The sequence below is a fragment of the Anabrus simplex genome, chromosome 13, assembly GCF_040414725.1.
Source record: "Anabrus simplex isolate iqAnaSimp1 chromosome 13, ASM4041472v1, whole genome shotgun sequence".
Classification (NCBI taxonomy): domain Eukaryota; kingdom Metazoa; phylum Arthropoda; class Insecta; order Orthoptera; family Tettigoniidae; genus Anabrus; species Anabrus simplex.
The window spans coordinates 13,267,864-13,292,630 of NC_090277.1; the positions used below are offsets into that span (position 1 = coordinate 13,267,864).

Sequence of the window (24,767 nt, forward strand, 5' to 3'; positions counted from 1 at the left end):
AGGTATCTCGATTAGTATACTAGGCAAAGTATTTACTGGCATCCTGGAAGGGAGGGTGCGATCACTGGTTGAGAGGAAGTTGGATGAAAACCAGTGTGGTTTCAGATCACAAAGAGGCTGTCAAGATCAGATTTTCAGTATGTGCCAGGTAATAGAAAAATGCTACGAGAGGAATAGGCAGTTGTGTTTATGTTTTGTTGATCTAGAGAAAGCATATGACAGGGTACCGAGGGAAAAGATGTTCGCCATACTGGGGGACTATGGAATTAAAGGTAGATTATTAAAATCAATCAAAGACATTTATGTTGACAATTGGGCTTCAGTGAGAATTGATTGTAGAATGAGTTCTTGGTTCAGGGTACTTACAGGGGTTAGACAAGGCTGTAATCTTTCACTTTTGCTGGGATCATCTGCAGAAAGGTATAAAATGGCAGGGAGGGATTCAGTTAGGTGGATATGTAGTAAGCAGTCTGGCCTATGCTGCCGACTTGGTCTTAATGGCAGATTGTGCCGAAAGCCTGCAATAGGTGCAATGAGTATGGTATAAAAATTAGCCTTTCGAAGACTAAATTGATGTCAGTAGGTAAGAAATTCAACAGAATTGAATATCAGATTGGTGATACAAAGCTAGAACAGGTCGATAATTTCAGGTATTTAGGTTGTGTGTTCTCCCAGGATGGCAATATAGTAAGTGAGATTGAATCAAGGTGTAGGAAAGCTAATGCAGTGAACTCGGAGTTGCGATCAACAGTATTATGTAAGAAGGAAGTCAGCTCCCAGACGAAACTATCTTTACATCGGTCTGTTTTCAGACCAACTTTGCTTTACGGGAGCAAAAGCTGGGTGGACTCGAGATATCTTATTCATAAGTTAGAAGTAACAGACATGAAAGTAGCGAGAATGATTGCTGGTGCAAACAGGTAGGAACAATGGCAGGAGGGTACTCTGAATGAGGAGGTAAAGGCTAATTTAGGAATAAACTCGATGGATGAAGCTGTATGCATAAACCGGCTTCGGTGGTGGGGTCATGTGAGGCGAATGGAGGAGAATAGATTACCTAGGAGAATAATGGATTCTGTTATGGAGGGTAAGGGAAGTAGAGGGAGACCAAGACGACGATGGTCAGACTCGGTTTCTAACGATTTAAAGATAAGAGGTATAGAACTAAATGAGGCCACAACACTAGTTGCAAATAGAGGATTGTGGCGATGTTTAGTAAATTCACAGAGGCTTGCAGACTGAACGCTGAAAGGCATAACAGTCTATAATGATAATGTAAGTATGTATGTATGTATAGATATTCTTCATAATGTTTCATAGTGTTTTTTGTTATAGGCCTAAAAACATCATTATAATTAAGATTTTTCAATCAACATGAATTTGAAACAAATAAAACTTTATACAAATAATTTTTAAACAGTTCTTGAGAATGTTTACTGCACACGGCGGTCTCAACATTTGTCACAGTAGAAAACTAAATCTATACTGCTAGATCCGTTGTGTGCAAAATATGTCTTCTCCTCCTTCTTGTTTACTAGTTTGAAACCTTCATCCATCATCATGTAAAGCATTAGTTCGGTTTTTGTATTTAATTTGTCTATCATGCAGTTGAAATCCCCTGCTATACATATATATGTTTCGGTCTCTACTGTTCAGTTTTGCAATAGCTGCTGCGAGTTTTTCTATAACCCCTTCTGTACTGGAGTTCGGATTTATATATACGCAAATGACAGTGATTTCTGTAGTTCTCACCATTACCATATTGTCTTCTTTATACGAATCTCTCAGTTTCCCAACTGTATCCCTCAGGAAGCGAGATACACCTCCTTCTGGTCTCTCTCTGTCGTGGGTATTGCAGGTTCATGTATCCCGTAGAACCCGGGTATGTATATTGGGTCTAACGTAAATGTTTCTGTGGTTAACAACATATCTGTTTGTTCGATTGTCTAAAATTATATAAATGGCAGTGCGTTTTTCAGTCCTTCGGAGTTCCATAATATAATTCTTGCCCCTTTCTTATTCAAGGGAAACTCCCTCGTTTTTTCTGTGTGAGAAGCGAAAACGCCTCACTAGTACACCTCTTGGCCAGAAGGCTGAGTTTGCAGTATCCAGGTGTTGGAAAGGAATTCCATCTTTGAAGGCTTTCTTTGTCCCTAGCGTCGACAGTTCCTTACATTCCAGTGTACCCGGGATTCCATTCTTCACTAAGTATTCTGTTATCTTTTCTGATGTGGTGTCTTGCTTTAATTTTCCCACATACAAACAGGTCGTTTTATCCGCTGCTTGTAAATCGTTATCTACCTCCTTAGTGGCGATTACCAGTCTGTCTAAAGAACGATCTTGTTTTCCTCTTCTGCTTTTTGCAGTGTTCCAAGCATTGTTGTCATGATCCTCGTCTCTGCCCACTCCATTGACATTCTCCTCTCTGCTTTGATCTTTGATGCCAAAATCCTGCATTCCTTGAGTCATAACTTGTGCGTAAGATTCCTCCTCCTCCTTGTCATTCGCCGAACTACTTGGTCCTGTTCTGTGTTTTATCTTGGTCTTTTCTGGTGTTTTGTTTTAATGTTCCTTTGAGAGATCGCTACGCTTACTTTTTCTTCTAAAACTGTATCTAATTTTGTGGTTATGAATTCAGACATATTTTCCACTTTTTGCATCAATTCTTTCATTATTGCGTTGTTCATTATTAAGTCTTGTTTTTTTCCATCTGTCTCTGTGTTATGTCTTCCTGATATTTCAGGGTTTTTAATGCTTTAACGCATTCAGTGCATATCCAGGTTAAGTTGCAATTGCTTTTCAGCATATTTTCAAATTCTCCTTGCTTGCAGTCTTTGTGAGACCAAACCGCGCATGGATCCTCACATTGTATTGCTAGGTCATCAGCATCAATTTTCTTGGTGCAAGGGCCACACATTTGTCCTGCTGCTGGTTTTTTAATAGTATTTCATGGAGTAGAAATCTCTGTTCCCCGCAAATTGTGCCTTTGTTATTATTCACTATAAATATTGTCTGTTGTTCTCTGCAGGTTATAAGACCGTTCATTAACCTTAGTTTCAATCTCTTAAAACAATATACAAATTAAATGTCTAATGTAAATATTCGCACCCTATAAAATTTTACTTTACTCTTCTGGACTCAAGTTGGTGGATTGAGTATCTTCATTCCTAAAACTAACTTATAGCACATGATGAACAATAGCTGTGAATCTACATTGTTCATTTCAAAATTCTACCCAAACCGTAAACATCTTACTCGAAGCATAGTTGCGTAAATAACTATTAATTCATTCCTTTGATTTTTTCTAAACCAGGTCAGGGATTTTACCGGTGCCTGGTTAATTCCTCATGCTCGGGGACCAGGTGTTCGCACTTGTCCGTCTTCATGTTCACACAACTCACCGCACTACCTGCTGCAACTTATCTCTGCATCAGGAAGAGCGTCTGGCAGTAAAGCAGGTCCAAGTCCACATGTGCATCACATTTCACACCCACGAGCTCATCGGGCTGCGGGAAAAAAACCCAGTACATCCTAAAAATTACAAAATATTTTAGGTAGACAAAATTAATTTCTTTCCAGCTGAAAGTGTAATTTATAATAAACTAGTATGTAAGCCTGTCTTGGACAGTATGTAAAATATAATTGGAAATTGAAATGAACTTCTCATGTTACGCGCATGTCAGTTTAGAATCGTAACGGGAATTGTGAAATTTCCTAACAAAACATATCGAGTGTATTTGTAGGTGGCAGTTGTACTTTGAAGTTTATGGATCTGCAAACTCTTTGAGTTTCTCCATAGGCCTATAGTAAACATTGGAGTGGCGATATTCATCCCAAATCTACGTAAAGTTTTGTAAAGTTTGTCCCTGTGCCTTGTCTGTGACAGAGAATAGTTTAGAGGAAACTGCTTCCACTTAATGGTATGTCAAAATTTACAAATCTATTCTTGGCATAAAACATGTTCTTCCTGAAGCTGAGCCAATCCGAATTTCTGCATGAACAGTAATTTTGTCTAGCTTTACCACAGTCAAACTCGTCCTGCCATTAATACTTAGATTTCTGATTTCTTCCCTAAGTCCGTACCTTCACTTTTGTTGCAACTCCTTTGAACACTTCAATGAACTTGAATAATAATAATAATAATAATAATAATAATAATAATAATAATAATAATAATACTTGTATTTACTTTAACTTGATCAATAACAGACAGCAACCGGTCTATAATGTTGTTGCCCAAAGAATATGGCAGTGATGCGTGTCTGTTGACTTCATTTCTGGTGGCACATTGGTGAGGTGCTCTACCGTATCTTGTTCTATGCTCGTTGGCAATCACCTACACCGAAGCTCCAGACACGTAATTTTCTCTAAAAAGTACCAAATTCCTAGTTGTGAGAGTTTTGTTGTATTTTTCTTGTAAAGGAGAGGCAACAACATATATCTGCTGTTGAAACCGTCTCGTTTTTTCATAATCCCTGTGAATGACAGACGGAATATGGATTTTATGTGTATAGATCTTCAGGATTGTTTTGTGTCCAGGGAATTAATATTCTTGAATATTTTTTGTTCCAGGTTAAGAAAGCATACCGTAAGAAGGCTCTCTCCTGCCATCCAGATAAGAACCCAGACAACCCGAGGGCTGCAGAACTCTTCCATGAACTTTCTAGGGCTTTGGAAATTCTCACCGATGAGTCAGCTCGAGTAAGTATATGCAATGATTTGTTAGTAGTTTGGATACTTTTGGATTTCTGTGACAGTATTAATAAGGGAGAAAAAGGAGCCATTACCTAGCTCTTTTGAACGCACTGTGTTCTGGCTCACTAAATTATCAGGCATCCTTGATTTGGAAGGTGCGGTACAGCGAGTGGTTCTCAACCTGCACCGCTAGGGCAGGCTGCAGCAGCGTGCATGTGACACGCATGTCGATGCTTGGTTGTTGTTAGCGCCTTAGTCACTTGCTCGAGTAATGGTATGGACTTTTCACGAATTAATCCATCCTTATAAGTCAGTGCATGTCATGGCTGGCAATGAAACCCATTGGTCTTAAGGCATTAGAGGTGCACGGTATAGATTCTCTTGGAAGGAGGGTGCCCTTCCGGAGCGGGAGCACTATTTTGTGTCAGGCCCTTTACCTAACAGCAAAGGCATTGTTTAGGAGTTTCTGTTCTTCGATTTCTTTCTATTCTACTTCGAGGTAGTCAGTTGACTGCTACAAGAGTGCATATGTTCGTTTTGGTCTTACCATTAATGTTTATAAGACCAAGGTCCTCGCCCAACCTTCACCTGGCACAGCCCTTCAACATTTGAACATCTCCATCTCAGATACTCCAATGGAGCAGGTGGACCACAGTACCGTTTCTGTGCGCTGTAACTGTGACCAACATGCGGGGAAGGGAATTGGTCCTGCCCCACACCGGGTGTTCATGAATAAAGACCTCACCATGAAGACGAAACTCATGGTGTACCATGCTGTTCTCCTCATAACATTGCTGTATGGTTGTGAAACTTGGACCCTTTACCGACGTGACTTGAAAAAGCGTGAGCGCTTCCACCAATGAAAACTTTGATCCGTCCTTAGGATCAAAAGGAAAGACCATGTCACCAACATTACTGTTCTTGAGAAAGCGTATGCCAAGAGCATAGAATCATCCATCATTGGTCATTGGCTTAGATGGAATGGCCATGTCCATTGGGTGAGTAATACCAGATATCCACACCAAATCCTGTATGGTGAACTTTGTTCTGGCACCACGCCTCGTGGAGCCCCCATGAGGCGCTACAAGGACGAACTTAAGCGCACTGTGACGATGACAAACCTGGGACACGCTTGCTCAAGACCGTACAATTTAGTGCCAGACCATCTCTGCTGCTGCCAATCTGTTTGAAGGGGAACGATGCAGATCTGAATAGGCCAGGAGAGAAGCACGAAAATTCCGTGCAGCACAACCAGACCCTCCCCCAACAATTCTGAGCAATATGTGTGGATGCTTATTTCATTAATAATAATAATCGTATGGCCTCAGCTACCGTGTGCAGACATTTCAATTTTACGCCATCTGGTTGTCTGCTCGTCAATTTCGACGTTCCGTTTTACTCTAGGCCCCCACTAGATGGCAGACCGAGTAAACCGAAACTCTCTTGGGCGTCTATGGCTGAGATTTAATGAATTTTGTCGGGTAAACACCAAATGTGCCACCAGAGATCTTTTACATGCCAACACCGTATGACATGGAGTGTCGAATGGACTTTTTTCTGCCCTTCAAAAATCCGACTACTTCTGCCGGGTTTGAACCCGCTATCTTGGGATCCGGAGGCCGACACTCTACCGCTGATCCACAGAGGCAGCTGCTTATTTCATTGCTAACCATCGAAAGAACATCCACAGACAGAAGTGAATTATTGGAAGAAGTTAATTACTCGGAAACGTGTTAAAGCCATCGCCGCCAACTTCGGGGTTATCATCGTAGTGTTACAAAATATCGAAGAAATCGGCCAATAAGAATCTCACTTTAAATACATCAGTGAATGTTACAGTAATATGTACCAGTGCTATCACAAAAAGTTGCAAGTAAAATCTACTAAATTTATGAAAATTTTTATCTGATTCATAATATACGTTCCACAAGTTGATCTGCAGGAACGGCCATAAATGCCTACAAATTCCCTTTCCCTCTTGTAAAACCCATGAGTTCTCCACAGTAATTCAATGTCTGACTGTATAAGGGCACTCCACTATGTCGTAATTTCCGTGATATTGAACTGCACTAGTTTAGAAAGAAAGGGGAAGGTGCGGTGCAGCAGCACCTTACTCACTTGCTCGTCCAATGCTGTGGACTGTTCACGTATTAATCCGTCCTTATCTCACAGAGAACACAAAACTATCCCACTTTTGGACATGGTTTAAACTTTACATTACAAAGTCAATTCTTGTAGTAAATAAAAACCCTATAAGAAACTGCTCTGTATAAAATACATATATCATCATCATAATCGTTGACCATGTCCAGCTGCCCGGGTGTGGTGTATGAGCCCCTCCCTCTTCATCTATCCATGAACCACTGTTCTCTCGCAATCTTGTCCTCTCTCCTTGACATCTTTCTTCACTATGTTTTTCCATTTTCCTCTGGGTCTGCCCACTAGTCTTTTTCTTTTTACTTCTCTTTCATATTCTCTTCTTTTAGTCCTGCTTGCAGTCATACTTCTTACATGGCCAAACCACTTCAGTCTTGCTTTCTGGACCCTCTGTAGTAGGGAGTCTCCTATTCCCACCTCCTCTCGGACTTTTTCGTTCCTGAACTTGGTCCTTCCTGGTCTTCTGTATCGTGTTGCGTAGGAACTTCATTTCTGCAACTCAGAGTTTTGAGTTGTCTTGTCTCATTAACGTGGTAGTTTCCAAGCTATACGTGAGGATGGGTCTATAGTATGATTTATATAATGTCATCTTAGCTTTCAATGGTACTTGTTTATCCTACAGCAAATTGTCGTACTTGGTGGTAAAATTGAGTTGCCTTGCCACGGCCATCTTGATATATAGAGGCCTGCTACCAACAGTTGTGATGTCACGCGTATAGTGCTCACTCTCTGTCTTTGCGTGTAATTCCTATATTGCTGATACGATACTTTTTATCATAATTTGACAAATAAAATGCAATAATAAGCCTATGAACACAAAACACCGAAGAAACACTATCAAAAGTATACATACGCGTACACAAATATATGCACTCAAGGTAATATATTACATATTGTAAAATGTTCCACTGAAGACTACTCACCTGGACTGTACGATGACGGTGTATAGGCGAATGGTTTTCTCTCAAAACAATGCAATTCTTTTATGCTTGTCTGAGCACATGAATAAGTTAAAGAAACGTATTTTCCAAAATATGACAGATCTTGGTCACAACACTCATTAACTCAGCAGCACACACCCACACTTGTCACAGGTTTTTCAACTTTCATTATCAAAACATTGAAAGAAACATCCCTAGAATTCCCACTGTCTAAAAATATTTCTTTGAATCAGATATCAAGGTATAAGTTAATGTGTAGCTTTCCACAATTTAAAAAGTAGTATGATGGTCACTAGGCAAACTGTTGCTGTTTCTAAAATGCCATTCTATTACACTTATTTGAGCACATAGTGTTATTAATTAATTAATTATTTATGAATGATAGGAAAATATTTGCTATGATATGATAGATCTTGGACACAACGCTCATTAACTCTGCAGCTCACACCCACACTTGTCACAGAAATGACCAGGTTTTTCAACTTTCATTATAAAAACATTGAAAGAAACATCCCTACAATTACTACTGAATGAGGTATCAAGGTCTGAGTTAATGTGTACCTTTCCACAATTTGAAAAGTAGTATGATGGTCACTCGGCAAGCTGTTGCTCTCTCTAAAATGCCCTTATATTACACATCACACTTATAGTATATAGCCGGGCTGGCCACAGCGAGGCTCGCGAGCCGCATGCGGCTCTTGAGTCAGTCTCGTGCGGCTCTTAACACCAACCTTAGAGTAAAATGGAATCTATCAACATCTCGCGGCTGGCGGCAGTTAGTAGCAGCGATGTGCGGCTTAACCTTATTAGCTCTGTGGGACTGTGGTGAGAGATGGGAGGTGAATATAGTTCAGGGGCCCTCCGTTAGATAGTGCTTTGAGCGGGAGAGTGTGTCAGAGAGTGAGTGCCGTGAGGTGAAGCCAGTCGCGTTCACGTATAGGCAGTAGCGAGTGCCGATACATTTCTGTGTGCTGTTTCAGTACAGTTACGGCCTGGTGTCCGCACAGTTGTGATGCTGTCTAAGAAGCGTAAATATGAAGAGGAGAATCGCGCTTTTAATACCGACTGGGAGGAAGAATTAGTTTTTTTAGAAAGAAACGGTAATGCAAAGTGTCTTTTGTGTCAAATAACTTTGTCAAAGTTCAAGGCCAGTAATCTAAAATGCCATCATGACACCAACCACAGCGGTTTTAACAAAGATTTTCCTATTGGTTCTCAGTTAAGGAAAAGCAAACTGAAATCACTAAAGGAAAATCTCCATGGTCAGAGTAGGGTTATGTAAATTTTTACCAAGGAAGCAGATATGACAACAGAAGCTGGCTTCACCTTGGCTTTTAATATTGCAAAAGCAAAAAAAGCGTTACGCAGAGGGGGAGTTTATTAAGAACATGGCACAAGTTATTTCTGTTTTAGAACCCGAAAATAAGAAACTTCAGGAACTGATCAACGAAATGCCCGCTGCTAGACAAACAATAGAGAGGCGAGTTCCTGTTATTAGTGTGGATATTTTAATATTTTACAAAAAAAAGTGCTCAGCAGCAAGTATGGCTCTGGACGAGTCTACTGATATCAAAGATAAACCACAGCTGTGAGGTATGGGTCAAGAGGAAGAACTATTAGACCTGGTTACTCGTGGTTGTGACATTGAAGAAGGCCTGGATGGTGTTTTACAGAGAAACACAGTGCCTATCGGTAATATTGTCAGCTTTGCTACCGATGGTGCACCATCTATGACTGGCACGAAACAAGGGCTTATTGGGCTTTTAAATGCTGACACATCAGTTCCTGTTTTCCTACCTGTACAGAGAACATTCAGCAGCAAAATATTTTCAGTACCAGCATATTATGCAGGTAGTTCTAAAAATTGTGAACTGTATTCGCTCATGTGCCAAAACACGCCGAGAGTTCAAATTTGTATAGAAGATATGAACAATGACGAGCTTCCTGATTATATATATTGGTACTGCTTAGTAAGATGGGTATCTGTACGCAATGTTCTTGGCATATATTTTTATTACTTGATCCAATCAAACAGTTTATGGAAGAAAAAGGAAAATCATTTCCTGAACTTAAATGACCCTTAGTGATTGTTAGATTTGGCTTTTTTTTTTTACAGATGTGGTCCAGCATTTAAGAACGCTAAATATAAATTTACAAGGAAGAGAAAAACTTTTTTCTGATTTGGCTCAGACTGTACTTAGCTTTCATAGGAAGTTAAAGCTTTTTGGGAAAGACCTTCAGACTAAAACATTTTCTCACGTCAAATGTTTGAAGAAAATTACTGAAAGCCTTCCTGACGTTCAGGTGGAAACTGAAAATTACATGAGTAAAATGTCTGGCCTTGCTGAAGAAGTCAATGGCAGATTTAATGATTTGAGATCACTTAAACCTTAATTTTAATTCCTGGAAAATCCTTTTTTTGTTGGTGTTGTGGGCGATGGCTCTCCTGTTTCATCACCAGTAACAAAGGATACAGTACCTGTAGAGTTGGAGCTACTAGAACTGCAAGAGGACGAAGGAATGAAAGGACTCAAATGAAGTGACGTTTCTACCATAGAATTCTGGAAGAATATTCCAGAAGAAAAATATCAACTAACAATAGTGTGTGCCAAGAGACTTATCTCAATCTTTGAGACTGTGTGAATGTACTCAACGCTTAAATTGATTAAATTTAAATATCGATCTGAACTAACTGATGAACACTTAAGTGAACTTGTGCGAATTGCGCTTACCAATTATCAGCCAGATTTAAAAAAAATTACAGCTAAAAATGACCACTCAGAAAAGCACTTCTCAGAAGTGAAATCTCATTTCTTGGTGTGTACCTGAACAATAATGTACTGTGTAGTGTAGAAAATAAATATTCCTTCATTTGTTATAAAATGAAGAACTTGTCTTCATTTTATGAACCATTTTCTAAACGTGGTCCCAATTTTGTCTCCTAATTTTGCGGCTCCCAGAATTAAGGTTAGTGGCCACCCCTGGTATATAGTATAGTATTATTATATTATTATTTAATTATTATTTGTAGTATTATTCATTATTTATGAATGACAGTTAGCAAAAATATGTGCCATATGATAGATCTTGGACATAACACTCATTAACTCTGCAGCACACACCCACACTTGTCACAGAAATTATCAGATTTTTCAACTTTCATTATCAAAACATTGAAAGAAACATCCCTACAATAACCACTGATGGTGGTGGTGCTGATTATTGTTTTAAGAGCAAGTACAACTACGCAACCATCCTCTACAATAACCACTGAATGAGATATCAAGGTCTGAGTTAATCTGTAGTTTTCCACAATTTGAAAAGTAGTATGATGGTTACTCGGCAAACTGTTGCTGTCTCTAAAATGACCTTATATTACACTTATTTGAGCACATAATGCTATTAATTACTTATGAATGACAGTTAGGAAAAATATTTGCCATGATATGATAGATCTTCGACACAACACTCATTAACTCTGCAGCTCACACCCACACTTGTCACAGAAATTACCAGGTTTTTCAACTTTCATTATCAAATCATTGAAAGAAAGATCCCTATGATTTCCACTGTTTAAAAATACATCTTTGAATCAGATATCAAGGCCTGAATTAACATGTAGCCCTCCATAACAAATCTTTGATGTTCAATAGGCGAACTGTTGTCTCTAAAATGTTATTATTTTACACTTGTTTGTGCACACAGTGTTGTTGTTAATTATTTTTGAGTAATTGTTACAAAAAATATTTCCAAAAATGTGGCAGATGTTGGACACAATACTAATGAACTCTATACCACACATACACTTATCACAGTAATTGCCAGTTTCTTCAACTTTCATTTTCAAAAAGTTAGTAAAAACATCCCTGTGACTTCCGGTGTTCAAAAAGGCATCTTCAAAATCAGATATAAAAGTCTGAAATAAAGTGTAGCCCTCCACAGCAATTTGAAAAACAAAATCTGTAGGCTGTTTCAACCCCTCTCTGCACAGCTTTAGCAAGTATGAATTTGGTTTGAAGCTTGTAAAACAAAACTTTTTTGACATCAATTTTGGTAGAAAGTCAAGTAAATTTAGGGTTGTTAACTTACCCAACAAGTCCTCATAATTTGATATCTTGTCTCCTTCTTCTGGCGATTTTCGTTTGGCAGGTATTGGTTGAGACATATATGACGGCTGCCCAGGAAATATAGTTGGCACAGCATCGTCAGTTAGTTTTGGCTTTACCCTAGGCACAGTTAAAACGGAACCATCTGGTCGTTTTGCAGTATCAACTCGCATTATGTGATTTTCGGAAAAATGTTTAACACAGACACAGGCATATTTACTGAGTTCAAAATTAGATCGGTGTATAGCATAAATCCATTTTGCTCGCTTCTCCTTATAGCTAGGAAACGCAAATGTTGAGATAGCCACCTCCTTATTTGAACGGTAATTGGATGTAGGCCTACATCCAGGCACTCTACACGTTCACCCCATTTTGCAAAGAGGAGCATGCACTACACTAACACATTATAGTAATAATCATAATTAAATGATAAATTTTAGAGTACTTTAGACAATTCATCATAGCTCAGTGGGTACACTTAACCTATCACATAACCTAGCAATACTTCTAACATTAGGCTGCTCAAATTATAATTACGGTATATAGTATTTAACAAATACTATTGCTGAAAATACATCCTTTACTGATGCGTTTTCATGCAGTTATGACCTTTAAACACGAACGAACACCTCTAATAACATTGAAATAACAACAACGTGCTACGAAACCACCATGTAAACAAGACTCGTGCCTACATATCGCTACACTAAAAAATAGGGTTGGGCAGACCGGAACATTCACTTGTTCTGCAACATTAGGAACTTGAGGCGGAGTGTTTTGGTACAGAGTGCCGGGACACGGGACACAGGACTGTAACTGTGTCCTAGAGAGAACTTCGAGAGGCAACAGGACATGCTCCGCTTCAGCTGGAATGTGCCTGAACCGAACGTGCTGTGTCAAGGCCGCACTAGATAGATTAGTTGGCCTTGGCTGTGTCTGCCTGTCGATACTGGCTGTGTGCCGCCCTGTGCTGGAGTGTCAACATTTTTTCATCCAGTTATATCTTTAATTCCAAAGCGACGACCCATATTTTTCTTGTGCTTAAAAGTTTCCTTAAAGTCCAAATTAATTTTTAACGTCAATCCCTGAGAAAGTGTTGAGGGAAATTTTCGAGATATTGAAGAAAGGAAATGGAAGTTGAGAGGGAAGGAATTCGAAGTGCAGAGAGCATAACAGCACAAAAGTTCTGTACCATTTCATTGCCCTGATAATTTCGAATCGTGGTGTTAAAATCGTCGTTTTGCCGTGAATAGCGATAACGTGTCGAAAATCATGCGGCAGAAAATACGAATTATAATATACAGACATATAGAATCAAGCAGGCCGTAAACGTGAAGTAAGAAAGTACAGACCAATGGAATCCAAATGGCCGTGATTTAGGTGAATGCAGTGACTTTTAATTGGAAAAACCAACAACAGGAACAGGGGAACATCGCATGAAGTTACCAGAAAAAGATTTATGAATGGATTGATATGCAACAAGAACAGAAGATTTAAAAGGGATACTTCCTAAATTATTGTGAAACCAGATTGTGTTATAAAGTTATAACGATACATTTTTCGTAATATTATAAATTTACTCATTCAGGAGAAATATTTTAGGTTCCCTATGGGAATCAACATCTACATCTTTCGTAGTTGTAACAGAAATCCCAAGTGGAGTATCAAAAAAAAATAAACGAAGTAAATAGTGGAGCGCAGATCCGGAGTAAACTAGAGACTATCAAAGATTTATCACTGGAGACGTTGAAAATTGATCAGTTAATGTATCTACTCAAAACAGGGCAACATTTAAGATACCTCTTAGATCATTCAAATTAAAATATTGACGTTTGTCACGTCATAACCTACTTCGCTCAACATAAGTATAATTCAACGAAGATCTACAAGTAGTATGATTGTCAAACTAATGACGTTTTCAAATATGTGTTTTATGCATGTCTTCGAGAGCTACACGATGACCGACTAAACTGAAGATGGGATTGACGTCTGGCGGTAACCCACCAACCATTCCAACGGACCCGAGGATCGAGACCGCAGCCCGGTCATGATGCAGCGATAATCCGGAGATGAACATCCTAGGAGAACCAGGAAGCAGCCATTCCAGTCCAGAAACGCAGACGGATTAAGTTAAGTTTCACAGAGTTATTTTCTTAAATTTTAGTTATATGTATTTTATTTGATATCAAGTTGTCAATGGTGTTTGTACAAGAACTAGGTCGATATGTCTTCGAGAGGTGATCTCAATATCGAGTTTCAGCGCGAATGAACCAATAGTGACGTTTAACTAATGGATTTAGGTAATCTTCCAAAACTAATAAGCCCTCCCATGTGTAGGAAAGATAACACTCGCAAATGATGTGCTTTGCTAGCAATGTTCAGCTTTCTTTCAAAGAATATTGCCGTACATAACGTGATCTTAGATATTTGAAATGAGAATATGTAGCATATTGAATTGTAGGTTATCAAGCGGATACGACGTCAACTTTTTGCCAAATGTAAATAGATACAGGCTTAATATGTTCGTACTTTGATAAGAGAAGTGTGCGTTGATATAAATGATAGTTGTTGATCCATATAATATAAATTGTGACGAGATATTGAATCTATTGAATTGAGCAGTACTTTGAACAGAGTTAATGATGTTTATATTTGCAGTGAGGTCATATACGTCGGAAATATTGAAGTAAGATTTGTGAATGTTATAAATGATATATGCATTGAGATATTAGGCGTGGAATTATGACTAATACGACTTGTCAGTTTATTTCAAGCAGTTATGGATCAGGATATATTTGACGCTTATAGCGACATGTAATATGGCTTGTCTTATTATATGAGTTATTGACAGTTGGTTAGTGAACTTGCAGATTAATAATAAAGTACGATCTTCAAAAATAACCCTAGATAACCTATAGTAGAGTATAATGATGGCATTTTTTTGAGAAAATTTTACCTGTTACTCAATATTTGACTTAAGTGGGAACAGCAAATCATTGATGTTAGTGTCTTCATACTGTTATGTTATTGCTTTTTGCGAGTGTGGAAGTTTCATCTACGGTAGTCCTTGACCATTAGCATTCAGTTGATTGGATTTATAAAGCATTACGACCTTAATTTAACCTAGACATAAACTTGTTGAGATTTTATTGAAGAATTATTACATACTTCTTTGGGAATATTTTAAACATGTCCAAGTATGATGAAACGTATATATTTTTTTATGTTCATTGGTATATCAGCTTAGGTAGCAATTGAAAGCTACACATGTGAAACATTGCTTACTCCGTCTACGTTATTAATGATAGAGTCATAAATATGAAATAATGTTAGGATGATACATCAAAAAAAAGCATTCTTTAAATGCATGATTGAACAAACCTTTCAATAATTATATACTGTACCAGTAAAAGAGCCCGACTCTCAGATTAAATTTTAAAGTAGCATGAATATAGTTCTCAGGGCGAAAAACTGGATTAATTGTAGCTAGGGCTCGGTACAGGAGGTAGGGTCCTATCTATAGAAAAACTTTGACTCTGATTGCACAAGAGTTTATTCAAATAAGTCATGAATTTGCACATCACCTCTAAGTAGAAATGGATTGTCTTCCTCGTATTCCAATAGTATGGCTCGGGTTCTCCAGCTCACCAAGCCAAGCTGGTTGAAGCACGTTCCAGAAGACTCCAGGGATTCCAGGGACTCCAGATACTCCAGACAGAGGCAGCTGGACTGTCTGGATTGACGGCAAGTAGAGATGTCTCGAACTCTGAGGCCCGGGTTGAACCCCGGTGATCCAGGCGATGTTGTAGATAGTCATGTACAACCTCAGCCCAATGAGACTGAGAGGATTGATGTTCCCAAGGTCACTAGTAGCACTGAGTCCATGAAAACCTTGGATGATCAACTTATAAGCAGAGTTCTTGATAATTGTACATCAAGATTTCCAACACTCCTAAAACGATATGAGTGGTATTAATAATTTAGAGTTCATCACTAGGAAAATCCTTGTCCCTGAATAACTTTTGGCAACGAAAAATACAAGTCCCTTCTTGTGAAATTATAGTTAAACTCAAAGTTCATTACTGGCGAAGGTGCAAGTCTTTGCCTAAACTCGAATGAAAACACAAGTCCATTCACTTGGAAGTTTGAATATATTTAAAGTTAATCACTGGTGAAATTCATAAAGTCTTTGAGTGACCACTGACGAAAACACAAGTCCTTCCACATAAATAAATTCACTGACGAAATTTATAAGTCTTTTAAACCAACACTGGCAAATGTACAAGTCTTTGAGTCGTTTAAAGCCGTTGGAAAGTTAAAGTTCATCACTAGCAATGTTAATCAATCACTGTCTATTAGAAGGATGAGTTCCTTAACAGTCGCAAATATTCCACGTAAATAATACAAGTCCATTTCACGAACACTTAGAAAAATTCCAACTTCGAAAACACGTAAATAATACAAGTCCAAACACTTAGAAAAGTTTCAGTCTCGAAGGCACGTAAATAATACAAGTCCATTTAATTAACACTTAGAAGAATTCTGGTCTCGAACCCATGTAAATAATACAAGTCCATTTCACAAACACTTAGAAAAATTCCCGCTTCGAAGACACGTAAATAATACAAGTCCATTTAGTTAACACTTGTAAATATTCTAAGTTCAATTACGAAGACTTAGAAAATTTTCTACAACACTCGAAGTCTTATGAGTCCACTTTATAGTACTTGGAAGAATCGTCTTCCCACACTTGTATAATGACAGAGTTCCACGATGATAGTAGCAGCAAGAGTGTCCCCGCTGACTACTCAGCTGAGACTGTGTGAATAGGCTACAGTAGGTCCTCCTTTTATTCAATCCGGGATGTCTACGTCATAATACGGTTTGATTGAATATCTCCCGAATCCCTCGATGGATTTGCTTGAAACTCGAGCATTGGGACGTTTAGGTGATCCCAAACAAGATGACATATCGCTCGATTCGCTAGCATCATTATTATAGAAATTTCAAAATTTTCTCCATCGAACTCTCTAGAACAAGCGACGTGGAATCCAGAAAATACCAGTCAAGGCTGGTAACACGTGTTGAGACGAGCGGGCGGTCTAGCTAGCCCCTGTGGCTACGTCACAGCTCACAGTCGTCATACACTCGCTAGCTGGTCCTCGCTGCTGGTAAACAAACCAGGCGCGCTCGGAACATTACGCGTGGTAAATAAACGTAACTTATGCTCAATAAATACTTATGTACAGGTCGTAACCGGTACAATACATATGTAAAATATAATATTATGTAATCATTTAATATCTTGATAGAACTTAACAACAAGTTAGGATTTGATATTTCAGAAGAATTTGAGAGTTCTATTCCCAGATAATTTCATTTTAGGTTATTCTTAATATAACAGTTCGTTAATTTTGAGTTAGCCAGAAGGAATGATGGTTAGTGATGTTAGTTTAGTGGACTGAACATTTTAATTTTCTTTTATATGAGACTGAGGAGATGTAGAAGGTAATCCATGTCAGGTCAGGAGAGCTTCCTGAAATAATACAATTCCGCAGAGAAATTGAGGAAGGTAATTGTTTATGGGAGTAGATGAGACCATGGATGTTGAGAAAAATATTGATAATGTGAAATGGAAACTAATAATTAGTATGATAACTTCAAGGCAATCACATTTTTTTTTTTATTTTTATTTTTTTAATGTAATATCTACATGTACATAAGAATTATTTGAATGACAACTTATCCTTCGTACAAAAATAATTTTGAATAAAATTAGTATTTAAGAATTTAACTTATTAATATTATTATTTATAGGTTATAAGATTAATTTAAGGTAATTTCATAATGGAAATAGTTGAATTTAAGATCGATCGCATTTTGATTTATTGACCTGTTAGTCATGCAGATATGATGAATATATTAGAGGCGCGTATCTCAGTCGGATTCACGTAAAAAATACAATATTTTAGTTTGATACAGGATAATCCCTGAGTTGTACAGCATAGCTAGCTGGAGATTTTCTTGAACACTGGCGTGTAGTTAAGTGGAAGAAAGAATGACTCCCATGCGTGGGACAAGAAAAGAAGAAGATAAAATTTTCTTTCGACGCGGCTCAAGAAAAATTTGCTGCCCACCGTGGTTGCAAAAATAAGTGTTGGGTTCAAGAAAAGTTGTCGGCCCAACTTGGTTCAAGAAAAATTGTCATCAACAGTGGGGCTTGAAAAGGAAATTGACACCCCAGTCAAGAGCTAGGCGGTTCAGTACATAAGTGTTTCCATCCAGTTATATTTTTCATTCCAAAGCGATGACCCATATTTTTCTTGGGCTTAAAAATTTCCTTAAAGTCCAAATTAATTTTTAACGTCAATTCCCGAGAAAGTGTTGAGGGAAATTTTCGAGATATTGAAGAAAGTAAACGGAAGTTGAGATGGAAGGAATTCGAAGTGCAGAGAGCATAACAGCACGAAAGTACATCAATGTTTTCATCCATTTATATTTTTAATTCCAAAGAGACGACCCATATTTTTCTTGGGCTTAAAAGTTTCCTTAAAGTCCAAATTAATTTTTAACGTCAATCCCCGAGAAAGCGTTGAGGGAAATTTTCGAGATATTGAAAAAAGTAAATGGAAGTTGAGAGGGAAGGAATTTGAAGTGCAGAGAGCATAACAGCACGAAAGTACATCAATGTTTTCATCCAGTTATATTTTTAATTCCAAAGAGACGACCCATATTTTTCTTGGGCTTAAAAGTTTCCATAAAGTCCAAATTAATTTTTAACGTCAATCCCCGAGAAAGTGTTGAGGGAAATTTTCGAGATATTAATTACTCACTAATAGGGAACATGCATGATCCGGGGTTTTAATTAAAAATATGCTAATCTGATACAAAATTGCATGCAGAATTCAAAAATGTGATCAGAATGTACAAATAATAACTCCAAACATGATAAAAATCTACGAAAATGTCACGTCACGCAAGTACGCGATCTCATTGGCCTGACGTCATCGTACAGGTTGACTGAATTAGCAGACGAAATAACACGCAGTGTGCTGTGAGAAGCAGGATACACTTCGCGTATTTCTACTTTACGTTGGTGTCTAGTATGGTTAAATTCGAGGTCTATACATTGGATAATAATCTGAGTGGTATATTTTAGACTTAAAATGAATCCTGTGCAGACAGTGAGGCAGAAAACTTATAAATGGTGTAGAGTTCCGATGTGCAATAGCACATCGCATACCATCCCAAACAAATTGTTTATAAACGTTCCAAAGACGCTAAAACTAGGGAGAAATGGATTTTGGCGAGCTGGAGAAATGCTGGTGATATATCGGAAAAGTCTACAGTTTATTTTTTTGAAAATTTTAACGTAAGATGAATTTGTTTGAATTTTCAAATCACTTTTCCATGTCAGCTGTTCTAGTGGTAAAACTTTAAATTTTAATGTATGATGCTTTATTTAAATGCTTCAATTACATCTTGGAATATGAAAGTAATAAACGGTGCATTAAATAATGCTGATTATTAAAGTATTCTCCAAACCTAACCTATGTTTTGGGTGATCCATGTCAAGATAATAAATCAAAGGGGTTATGAACCATTTTGACAGCTCTAATTCTACCAATATATCTTGGCATGGGAGAGTTATGTATGTCTTTATTGAAGAGCTTAATTGGTAAAGAAATTCAGGCTATATCTAAATACCCTATAATGTAGCAAAGAATAGGCGTGTACATCATGAAAGGAAACGACGTGGAATTTAACAAATGTATAACTCTACACAAAACCAATGCTTGTCTGTTGGAGTCTTATAAGTTAACAATGCTCAATTATAATAATTATCATAATATTAATGAAATAAATAACATAATTGCACACAGGTGAAAATAGTGATGTAGGTGTTTAAAATATAATCCAACTTAGCCTAAGTTTTAGGTTATACAAGCCAAGTCAATAAACCGAAGGGTAAAAATACCACGCGAGTTGGCCGTGCGGTTAGGAGCGCGCAGCTGTGAGCTCGCATCCGGGAGATAGTGGGTTTTGAACCCCACTGCCGGCAGCCCTGAAGATGGTTTTCCGTGGTTTCCCATTTTCACACCAGGCAAATGTTGAGGCTGTACCTAAGGCCACGGCCGCTTTGTTCCCATTCCTAGGCCTTTCCTGTCCCATCGTCGCCATTATGTGACGGTGTGACGTAAAGCAAACAGAAAAAAAATTAAAGTCACAGCACCCAAAGACATTCCTGTATTGAACGACTAAAATGTCACCAGGACACTTTTCTTTCCTGATATGCTCAGCTTGTTAAAAGCCAAATGTAATTAATGTTATTGGCTTCACGCCCCGCTAGCTACTTCTACGATTTTCGGAGACGCCGATGTGCAGGAATTTAGTCCTGCAGGAGTTATTTTACGTGCCATTAAATCTACCGACACGAGGCTGACGTATTTGAGCACCTTCAACTACCACCGGACTGAACCAGGATCGAACCTGCCAAGTTGGGGTCAGAAGGCCAGCACCTCAACAGTCTGAACCACTCAGCCCGACTTGTGAAAACTAGATGAAGTCATATTTACCTTTATCATGTTTAACTTTTTCCCTCCACAAAGATATTTAATTCTCTTTCATGGGCCCCGGAAGTGGGTAGGCCAGTTGTCCCAACCATAAATATATATTTTTTGGGGAATGATAGATTATAGCCCTATAGTACTATGATATTTCTTTCTTTCCTTCTTTCTTTCTTTCTTAATCAGTTTATCCTTCAGGGTTGGTTTTCTCTCGGACTCAGCGAGGGATTTCACCTCTACCACTTCAAGGGCAGTGTCCTGGAACGTGAGACTTTGAGTATGGTGATGCAGCTGGTGAGGAGGGCCATTACCTCGCCCAGGAGGCCTCACCTGTTATGCTCAACAGGGGCCTTGTTGGAGGATGGGAGGATCGGAAGGGATAGACAAGGAAGAGGGAAGGAAACGGCCGTGGCCTTAGGTGCCTGGAGGAGAAGTAGGAAAATACGAAAAACCACTTCGAGGATGGCTGAGGTGGGATTCGAAACCCTTCTACTCAGTTGACCTCCCGAGGCTGAGTAGACCCCGTTCCAGCCCTCGTACTATTTGTTTTCAACTTTCATGGCAGAGCCGGGAATCGAAACCGGGCCTCCGGGAATGGCACACATTAACCACTACACCACAGAAGCGGACTAGTACTATAATGCTACCTATATGTTTATGTTAGTGCTGAAATACGATTTCTTACTTTACTAATGCTGAAAGCCCGAAAATGTAATGTTATTCTTTAATAGGGGAATCAGTCTAGAAGGAAATGTTGAAAGTGATGTGATATCTATCCAGGTTCAGTTGTTATCCTAATACTATGGGTTACAGTACATTGCACGTATATAAAAGATGCCACTTACAAACTTGCTTTTTATCCGCGAAATTCTGCGGCCACAAAAGTCACTATTTTTCAAGAATGATGACATCTACACATGATAGATTGTCTGATTGTGCTGTTTTGAACCTTTCTTCTGTCATTCTGAAGTTATTCGCGATCATGAATAATAAACAATCGGCTTTAGCAACGGCTGATGCACAACGGCTGGTAGAGCTCCATGCGATACGGGATCGTGACGTCACAGCGCGCCGCTTACGTCAGAGGCCGTTTCACTCGCCTTGCGGAAAGGCACTATTAAATATTTTTTTAATGGTAGAAAACAAGGCAACATACCACAATCTAATACGTTTACGTACTATTTCATTGGTGTACTTTTCAAAAAAAAATATTTTTGAAAATGATGCATGTTCCCAATTACTCACAATACAGGCCAATACATTCAACTGGTGAAAATATTCTTGAATTGGTTACTTTTAAACACCTGCACTGCCATTGTAACCGTGTTATGTGTATTTTATATTGACCGGAAAACTCTTAACTTAAAAGCAGCCTTTAAACGTGATTACTGGACATGAATTTCAGTGTTCCGACTGTTCGTTCACGTTCCCTGCAGCTTTATGCTGGACCTGGCCATAACTACACACAGGCACACACTACACAGCACGTTCCCTACAGGCACATTCCCACTGGCGCGGAGCATGTAATGTTGCCTCTCGAAGTTCTCTCTACACTGCGCAGTTAACAGTCCCGCGTCCCGTGCGCCCGCTGCACAGTTCAGCTAGTAGGCGAAGGGTAGTGCATAGTGGCGCTTCTGACGGGACAGCGAGTCAGTGTCTCCGGCTCGCTTGAGAATGTTTCGGAACAATTGACATTCAGTGTTCTGGAACAGCGGAACATAACTGTGCACCGGCACAGTGTGCCGAAACTGGGACGTAGTGCCCAACCCTACTAAAAAACTGACGTCATCACTGTGGAACTGTCATGTGTAGCAGGCCGGAACTTCGAGTTGGCCGTGGCCTTGCTAATTCGACTGTCACCTCATATTTTGCAAGGTTGTCATTTGATACTGTACCACCCAAGTACTTAAACGTTGGAACACTGTCCAGTTTGGTGTCATTTATTCTGATTTATGGTTTATCATACCCCCTCTGTAACTTCATCACCAGCGTCTTAGCCATGTTGATATTGAAATCATATATCTTAAAATACTTATGTATATCCAAAATAAAATGTAGTGAACATGCTTCGTTTACTTTCTGTAGTGGTGCCAACATGTAATACAACTGTCATGCACATAGAATGTCCTCCATGATTACAATATGTATACTTCAATTGAGAATATCTCACTCGCTTTGGAACGCCTAGCAGTGTCTCACTGTCTGTTGTTTGCGTTTACAGGCTGCTTACGATAAGGTGCTGCGAGCCAGGAAAGCTGCCAAGTTGCGGCACAAAGAACTCGACTCCAGACGAAAGAAGTTGAAGGAGGACTTGGAGGCCAGGGAGAAGAAAGCAGAGGAATTAGCTGCAAGAAAGAGGAATAACTTTGATACCAGAACAGACGAAGAGAAGTTACAGGTAAGTGCTTTCTTACTTTCTGTGTTCAGATCAAATGTGATAATATTTCCAAAATTCAGTGGCTTTGTCGTTGGCTCAAAGAGATCTTGAATAGTGCAGGTTTCACTCACTCAGCTACTGACAAGGCTGTATGTCATGGCCGCACTTGTCTCGGTCAGTTCATACCAGAGGCAAGTTCTTCTCTCAACTGTCATTGAGATGGCTTGTGTCATACTCTTCACTTTCACATCTCTTCGCCTACTCTGCACTTTACATGCTCTTCCTTTTCTTTCACGCACATCTTCATTCCCCTTAGTTGGCTTTGTATTCCCACCGTCCTTGCTTTCCGAGCAGTTGCCAAGTGTGGGAGGAACTGTCAGAGTGCTTTTAAAGGTTAAGTATCCTAATGTGACACGCATTTCAACCTGTCAGTGTGGAGTGCCGAGGAGTGCTCAGCACGTAGTGAGCGTGGCACGTGGTGGAGTGACGAGCAGTGCTCGCACGGTACACACGTGTATTGTACTGCGATCTAACAGTTACGATCGAAGCTGTTTGTGTTTTAATTAATTTCTCCTTGAAGAGGAAGGTTTGAGCTTTTGAATGATATAACTTCATTCCTATTTCAATAGTGTTTTGTTAACTGAAATTCAAGTGATATTCCAAGGAATGTTTATCTCTGCATTTGTCTGCTATCTGGCGACTACTACACACGCTTCTTGCATCATACCTTTCTTTCCTCTTGTGGAAGAACCTCAACATAATCACAAATTTTGTCTATTTCTCTCTTGAGACAGTTTTTTCCTGACCTATCACCAGCTGTCCTGCATTCCATCTGCCATAAGTCGAGAAGTAGGGTTTATCGAGTGTGGAAACGAAGGATGTTTTAGAACAGTTGAGTGGTTCTGACAAAAGTGTGTTAGATTCAGATGGTGATTTGAGTGGCGTGGAATACATTGCTGTACACGAAGTCCTTGGTTCAGAATCGGATACGAGTGATATTGCGCAGAATGGGATTGTGCATGTCACGGCTAATAGATTTCCATGGGAGAACATGTCTAATTACATGGGTCAAATAGAACAGTTTATAGGGAACCCAGGACCTCAGAACGAAGCAGTTGGAGAATGTGTTGTGTGAATGTTTTTAAAATGTTCTGTACGGATGAGTTAAATAGTTTGTGAAACATATATGCTGGGAAAACAATCCAAGGTAGAGGCTTATTGTTACCACTTCGTTCCAGAATACGGGATTGAAAACTAGTCAGGAAGTTAGTGAATGTTGCAATTCTAAACGCAGTGATCATCTGCCAGAGAAATTCACCAGAATCTAGAGTAGATCATATGAAATTGTAGAGTGGATGTCTTCTAGGCACTGCTTGTGGAACATTGAGGTTCATTTGAAAGAGAGGTGCATTGATGTCATTCTACAGGGAAAAGAATGTGTGTCTTCTCACTGAAGGGCATTTACCTGAGAGAATTCCACCATCTGAGGGAAATAGGCCAAACAAACGATGTGTCCTGCTACAGGCAAAACATTCTGAGAGAGAGACAATGTTTTGGTGTTCAGACAGCAAAACGGGTCTCTGCATTAAGGGATGTTTCAAGACGTTCCACACCAAAGTGAACTATTAAGGTGAGATAGCATTGTATTTTCATTTTCAATAGATGCATGTAAAAGTATTATTGAAATCTGTGAAATAATACCAAAGTTACAACTTATAAATCTCGTATTGGCATCAGCTCAACTAACGTTAGGTAGAAGAAAAAATCCCACCTTCCAGTACTTATTTGTTTTTTACTGCTAGTCTGTGTAATTATAAAACATATTCCAGCTTAAAATCCAGTTGCATATATAAAAATGTACAAGTTTTATTCCTAACGCGAAACATCTTCAGCTAGGAAAGGGTACAAAAATCGGCATAAACAA

General features: G+C 38.9%; 1 protein-coding gene across 1 annotated transcript in view; it reads left to right on the plus strand.

Annotated features, from left to right (window-relative positions):
• The window catches only part of LOC136884656 (dnaJ homolog subfamily C member 17), a 101,820-nt gene that overhangs the window by 6,765 nt on the left and 70,288 nt on the right, over positions 1–24,767 (plus strand). The window contains exons 2-3 of the mRNA XM_067156893.2: positions 4,573–4,701; positions 22,688–22,864. Of these exons, the coding sequence (XP_067012994.2) occupies positions 4,573–4,701; positions 22,688–22,864 (306 nt within the window). The remainder of the gene's footprint in view (positions 1–4,572; positions 4,702–22,687; positions 22,865–24,767) is intronic.